The sequence below is a fragment of the Haliotis rubra genome, unplaced genomic scaffold (genome assembly GCF_003918875.1).
Source record: "Haliotis rubra isolate DU_JTF1 unplaced genomic scaffold, ASM391887v1 Scf791, whole genome shotgun sequence".
Taxonomy (NCBI): domain Eukaryota; kingdom Metazoa; phylum Mollusca; class Gastropoda; order Lepetellida; family Haliotidae; genus Haliotis; species Haliotis rubra.
Window position 1 is genome coordinate 415,945 of NW_025767514.1, and position 7,430 is coordinate 423,374.

Consider the following 7,430-nt stretch of genomic DNA (forward strand, 5'->3'; position numbering starts at 1 on the left):
GATAGGATGATGTACCATCACGATAACAAATTTGGTCGTGCTACTCCTCTTCACCTTTACAGGAAGAGTGTGACTTCCTGTCACTTGAGTGAGTTTAGTTTTACTCCACTTTTTACAATATTCCAGCAATATCACAGTGGGGACACCAGTAAACAGGTTCACACATTGTACCCATGTGGGGAATCGAACCCCGATCTTCTGCGTGATGAGCGAATGTATTAGCCACTAGGCTACCCCACCGCCCCCATCACTTCAGACTGATCCACTCATACTTTGTCTCTTTCAGCTCATAGCAGTCAGAATGTGACCGTGTAGAGTAGATACAGCAATAAACACTGAAAATATTTCACAGAATATGATATCAAGGAGACATTTTGACAGGCAAGAAACAAGACCCTCTTTTCATGACTTGTGTACAAACAGGTGACTAAAGGGATCGTGTGGTCATTCTCACTGACCTGGTTGAAGCATATTTACAGACTATCGTCAAATTGTAAATTATTGTGAAGTGTAACATTAAACTCTCATGAGCAATTGGGTGAATGTTGTTTTATTTGATGTGTCAGTATGTTACTATACAACTATACAACAACCAAATTTGGACCAGACAACCAGAGGCTGGCAAGGAGGGCACACACACAGACACACACAAGAACACCACACCAGTTTGACCATTTCATACCCTATGTAATATCAGTGTATGAAATAAGCCAAAAATCCAGCCAGACATCAGGGCTGGTAACTTCAAAATGTTTCCAGCCCAAAAAGGATTTAACCAGACCAAATATGGTGAATTAACTCAGATGTATGGAACATCTAAATTTTTTACCAGACCATTGAGCTGGCTAGCTGTAAATTTAGACCGTCCGTCAGAAATTTAGACCGTCTCGGGCGGTTGGATGGGCCTTATTTCATACACTGGTAATATGCTGTCATATTATGCTATATATATATAACTACTTCTTAACAACCTGTCATGAAGTCTGAAAATAGTAAACAAAGATGACAATAATGTCTTAATAAATATATTCTTTATTCCACATTATAATTTTGTGAACTTACATTTTTGTTAATTATTCTTGAATCAACCCCCAAAACATTAGTTTCATTCTGTCTCTATATATTATACAAAAAATATGCAAAATGAATTAAAATTCAGTAAAACACGTTTAAAATAACTGCCAAGAAACAATTGAATTGTTGCATCTGTAGTTTGTTACTCATGAAAACTTGCCACAGCCATAAAAAAAACCCCGTGAAATTCTTCTTGCATGTACCCGTTTGGGTTGGTCAAAGGGAGGTAATCTGAAACCAATGTGTTAATTATCTCCCCTCGACCATGTCTTCCTCATCAAGGCTCGGTGTTCACCCAGTCGTCAGCGTTCATTAGATTGCATGACACAGGTACAAAAGTCTATACTATACCATCATTTTACATTCAGTTGCATCATGCATCAAGTCTGCACAAGTATTATAGCATACTAGTATATCGTTTTGTTCATCATCACTATGTGATTAATTTTAATAATATTCCAAAACATTTTGGTACCATTCAAGATTAGGTCAACTGCCTCATGGACTATTTCTTCTGACATGCATGGCAATGAGGAGAAATATCAGTGATAACATCACTGTGGTAACCTATGTGTACTGGCTTATCAACACAACCATGAACCTGAGCCTGGCTTCCAAGAGTCCTCAGTACTAACTTCCATACTGTCTTTTCCAGAAAATTTCATTTTTCGTCAAGAGTCTTCCTTCTTCTCCTTGTTTTCCCTAGCTTTCATGAATTCTTCTGCTAAATCCTTATTTTCAGTAGCCCACTTCTCTGCAGTGTTTTCTTTCAACCAATCAGATCCCTTGATCTGTTTCTGAAGCGTTGACAACAGATCTTCCAGGTTCTCCCCTTCTGAAATTCAATGATAATAAAACTACAGGTATGAACTAAAAAGCATTCATTAATATTGCAGTGTCTGCAGTCGACAAGCTGAACTTGTTTTCCCATAGATTTTAGTGTTAACACATATGCACTGTAATGATTTGAGCTTACTGGAACGAATAGTGTTAACACTTTAGGACTATAGTAAGATGAGGTCACTGGAAAGAATAGTGTTAAAACAAGTGCACAATAATAAGTTGTGCTTACTGGAAAGTATAGTGTTAACACAAGTGCACAATAATAAGTTGTGCCTACTGGAATGAATAGTGTTAACACAAGTGCACAATAATAAGTTGTGCTTACTGGAAAGTATAGTGTTAACACAAGTGCACAATAATAAGTTGTGCCTACTGGAATGAATAGTGTTAACACTTTAGGACTATGGTAAGATGAGGTCACTGGAAAGAATAATGTTAACACACATGCACAAAATGTGTTTGAGTAAACTTCTAACTTGGATTTCTCACAGGAAGACAGTTATTCAGCATTTTGAAAATCGTGAATCAGCTTATAAACCTAGGTCTACTTTAAACAAATGACTGTTCCTCTAAGAGCCTTTCAGTTACAATCTTCAACTGCTCATGCCCATACAAATCAACACGTTGTCACTGAATGTACAGGTCTTCTTTTCTGAGGATAATTCAATTTTAAATGATATAGAAAACAGATTCACATGCTCCACAAATTAATGATTGTTGAAAAATCTTCAAAGGAAACTTCATGTTTATTCACTATGTATGTCCTGTCAAGTAACATTTTGCAGGAACATCAAAGTTCAGGCTTGAGGATATTTATTCTACAAAAAGCATTTGATATTAGTGATGAATAGATTTCAAAGCTGGATATCATTTTCATAACTATTCAGAATAGGGAATGTCAGGGTTGTACATTATGTACATGTGCCCACACCCCCTCTGCCCCCAATTTTTCCCCTGAGGAGCATTTCCCTTAACCTTTGGACTTCATGATTTATGTGCATCCCCCTTCTCCAAAATCTGGATACGCTAGAATTTTATTGTTTCAGTGTTTGAAATAACATCATGATTGAGAGGACCTTGGTAAGTGAATATTGTATTCTTTATGTACAAAATTATTTTAAAGTTACAAGCTTCACTTATGTGGATTCTACTCACTAGGTTGTTCGGTTGCCATGGTAGCATATGATGTCATCCAATGGTTGATCACGTCTCGGTGACCGTTAACATCTAGTAAAGAGAAGAAATTCATCTCTATCTGAAGTTATTGGCAGATCATACATTTTTGTCAGCAATTTTTGTTCCATATTGCCAGCGGTCAAGATTGGATTCTTGAAAACGTGGATATATAAATCCAACAATAAAACCCTTGGTTTCATGTACTTGACCACTCTGTGAACTTAGCCACTAGTTTGAAACTTCAGAGTTAAATGTCTGTCAGTTCCAGTAAGCTCAGCTAATAGTTGTGCACATGATAACACTAAAATTTTATTATGAACTAAATAAATTAAAAATGAATTGATTGCAGATTTTCACTATAGATTCCTATGTTTGAAACTGAAACAAAATTAATGCTTGAGAAAAAAGACATAATGTAGATTTGCATCATGTTACTGTAGAAATTGGGTACTAAATTCAGTTTGGTTTCAGCTGTCAGAATCCAGGTAACATGAGTATCTATGGGCTTATTTTTCTTACCTTTGGTATCCTGTTCATTTGCTTTTGTTTCAGGCTTATTATCCGTATTCTCTGCCATAATTCAATCTGAAACAGAAGCAAAGAAATGGAGATAAAACATGTATCAGAGAAAAAGAGAGTGAGTGAGCGAGTTTTACGACGATTTTAGCAATATTCCAGCAATATCATGGTGGGTGACACCAGAATTGGGCTTCACACATTGTACCCATGTGGGGAATCGAATCCATGTCATCAGCGTAACAAGCACTGAAACCATTGGGCTACCCCACTGCCCCAACAGAGAGAGATAGAGGGGAGAAAATATAAACACAGTCAAACAATTTAGCCACTGGTCCAGATCCAGAGTATAGTGAAATTCTGTTCAGTCAAGTAACCTTTGGTTGATAACAGTGATGAACATCCCACACAATAACACTGAAATCTTCTAAAATTGATGTACGTTGTATTATATGCCATGTTAACATATCTAACACTAAACACAGGACTTTGTTGTTCTGACACATGAATGTTCTGATGATGTTTCTATGAGATATATGTAAATAGTCATGTCTGAACCAGACCTCTTTCATCAAACCTCCAACATGGTTCTGTGCTGGAAATGACAACCCACCCTAATCAGCAGATCCAAGCATGTCAAAGAAACACAACTCTGTACAGCGAATTGTGTTGTTTTATACACGGCTGAGATATACAGTCATTTACTATGTCCATATGATATACGTATGATTTGTGATGTCTTCAACAGAAGATTAGATCTATACATTACTGTTTTTTGCGAATTTCACACCAAGTTCAAGACTGATATGTGGGTCTGCTGAATAGTTCTGGTAACAATTTTTGACGATGACAACTTATCTTGATGGTGGATCAAGGCTGATAATTTGCTGTTTGAGTTTCAAGAGGCAAGTTAGTCAGTATGCAACAGCAGAAGAGTTATAGACTGATATTAACTATAGTTGGGCGTCATGTCATTACAGGTAACGAAGAAAGAAAACCAGTGTTAGTCTGAGGCCAATTACCCAGACCTGTCCAGAATTAGACCATATATATTAAACTACCATAGGCATAATAACAACCACGTTTATAACAACTATTTTGTACTGTTTTGTGGTTCACGGCTAATATATTTGAGTCGAAATGCGTTTAACCAACTGCAGTTATTACGGAAAACAATAGCGGTCCTTTGAGTGCGTTGTAACCTTAGTTCTCCAACGATTACAAAAACGAAAAGCAACACCATGCCAACAGGTCGGTTTACAGATCGTTTTCATGTCTCACGGCCTAACATCAGTATTGTCATTCCAGCAAAGAGTTCTGAGGAGACATAAATACAGAGAGATCCAACACAAAACCTCTTTTCCACACATACATGAACTAAAATCGTCGACAAATACACTCTTCTCTGCTACAACAGGTCTGTGTCCAAACAAGCGTGTTGTTGTTAATAACTGTGCTCCTTTTTCAGTGTTTCAATAGTCAGGGAGAGTACTGTACATTGGAGTCGCTCGGACGAGTCCAAACACAACGAAAGCTGGGAAACTGCACATCGCTTATTTGTAAATGCAGTCTTGCTCGTGTCCATGGAAGCAAACGGAACAGATTCTGGATCATTCGTGAGCTGAAATTATGTCGACTATCTTCCAGACTAAAACTTAAAGCATAAATAGTTTATTTACAAATATAAAAAATACAAGTTGATATAAATATTAATTGCGTAGTCTATATCATGTTGTTTCTCGGTACCGATGCAAGTGTGCTTATCGTTATGAAATCAGTCATATTGAAGCCATTCAATAAAAGTTGCCCAGACAATATATTCCTACGCTTTTCTAACTGCCGCTTCACAAGACAACAATTTTTTTTAGCAAACCAGCGTGATTTCAAGTTGTAATTGTCAGTTTTCAGTGTTTCAGGGGTTTTTGTTGTTTTTTTAATTTGTCCCTCTTTGTAATTTGTTTTACAGATTTGGCAAGCCAAGTCATGAAAATAGAATTAAAGAGAATATAAAGTTAGCTTTACATTCATGTTTCGGGCACATTTCACCTAGAAATTCACATCAGTATCACGACTAGCAAAAGGACCCTTACATCCGATTTCTGTGAAAACAGTTTTCACACATAACTGGTACTGTTTAGTTAACAATAAAACATTCAAAATTACATAAGGATCCTGTTACAGTTTTATATTTTCCGACGTTGTTACGTGTCCAGTTTCAACAAAGAGAAGTGATAAGACGATAAGTGATCGACCAGGGCCCCGTTTCACAAAGCTATCGTAGCGCTCAGACTGTCGTACCTCCTATACTGTAACATAGATCAAGACAGTCATAGGGCTGTCGTAAGTCTATGCTACAGTATAGGAGGTACGATTACTACGAGAAAGGTTACGAGATCTTAGGCTAATGCGAGAGCTTTGTTTATGTTAAGTGTGACAGTTACGTACGTTCACCGGCTCGAACAATATTCCAACAACACTACGTCAAGGGACACCTATTGCATTTAGCTTAAAATCTGTGAAAAAATGTATGCTATATGAATTTACGATGTATTTATTCATTAAATCTGTGCTGTTGTCATCTTCTCATTAGGTGCGCTCTCATCCGCATAATCCGGATTATCCTCCTCTAACAACTCTTTGATCCTGCATTGTCCTCGTAATCCATTATTAATTGGCAAAATGAAACTAGTCTCAGGACGTCGACCTTTATATTTCACTCAACCGTAAAGTTTGGTCGAAAGGTCGGCGTTATGAACCTGTGAAGGTCCGGGTTAGAATGAGCCTTCAGTAACCCATGCTTGTCGTAAGAGGCGACTAACGGGATCGGGCGCTCAGGCTCGCTGGCTTGGTTGACACATGTCATCGATTCCAAATTGCGCAGATCGATGCTCAGGCTGTTGATCACTGGATTGTCTGGTCCAGACTTGATTATATACAAACCGCCGCCATATAGCTGGAATATTGCTGAGTGCGGCGTAAAACTAAACTCACTCACTCAATACGTGTACCCCAAAATAAGAATCAAACCAGGACCTGCAGCCTGAGAAGCAGACCTTTTCACCAAGGCTACTACTACAAAACAATACCCCAATTTTGTCGTTTATCATGTCCTTAAAAAGATTGTTTAGAAGTCGTTCGAAGGTATACCAATCACACTCAACGCTGTCATCTATTTCTAAATTATTATAATGAACCCTGCAACGATTTTTCAAGTTCAATTTATTTCGGTAATAGGGGTCATAGGTCCAGAGTACAAACAATACATAACATTTTGTTTTGGTGGCTCTTACATAAGAGCGTGAATGGCATAATTATACAAGCAGATACATTGTACAATTGAACAATAATAATTATAGGTTGACAATATGATAATGCAAAAGTTGATAGGGTTAACTCCCTTGCAATTTGGTACAAAATTCTGAGAAAGAGCATATCAAGTCATAGCAAATTGTATATGTATATAGTGATGAATGAGCACAATGATTTGTAATGGTTACAAGTCAAACAATTAAACCATAGTTGTAGGTAGACAAGATGTTATGCGGAATATGATTGAGTTGTCTCGCTTGCATCAGGTATTGAGGAACTTCTGTCTCACAGCTGAGGCCTTGAATATGTATTCTGCTAATAGTGACTGATTCTCGCACTTCATGATGTGGATAAATTTCTTTTCGTTGGAGAGATAATAGGGAATATTCAACAGTTGGGATCGAAGATCATGATATTGAGAGCAAGTAATAAGAAAATGAATTTCATCCTCAAGTACACAACTTTTGGACATAGACAAACAGTATTTACACACTCTCTCATCTCTAATAATT

General features: G+C 37.3%; 1 protein-coding gene across 2 annotated transcripts; it reads right to left on the reverse strand.

Annotated features, from left to right (window-relative positions):
• Positions 1 to 1,016: 1,016 nt before the first annotated feature.
• On the reverse strand, positions 1,017 to 5,064 carry LOC124261229. Of its 2 annotated transcripts, XM_046695553.1 has the most exons (5): positions 4,982 to 5,064; positions 3,613 to 3,678; positions 3,073 to 3,144; positions 1,749 to 1,909; positions 1,017 to 1,604 (listed from the first exon to the last, which is right to left on the reverse strand). In XM_046695553.1, the coding sequence occupies exons 2-5, from the start codon at positions 3,668 to 3,670 to the stop codon at positions 1,482 to 1,484; spliced, it is 414 nt and encodes a 137-aa protein (XP_046551509.1). In that variant the 5' UTR covers positions 3,671 to 3,678; positions 4,982 to 5,064; the 3' UTR covers positions 1,017 to 1,481. The 2 variants fall into 2 exon arrangements, with proteins under 2 accessions (XP_046551509.1, XP_046551510.1); XM_046695554.1 differs by having other exon boundaries at positions 1,017 to 1,909; positions 4,982 to 5,063.
• Between the last annotated feature and the right edge of the window lie 2,366 nt (positions 5,065 to 7,430).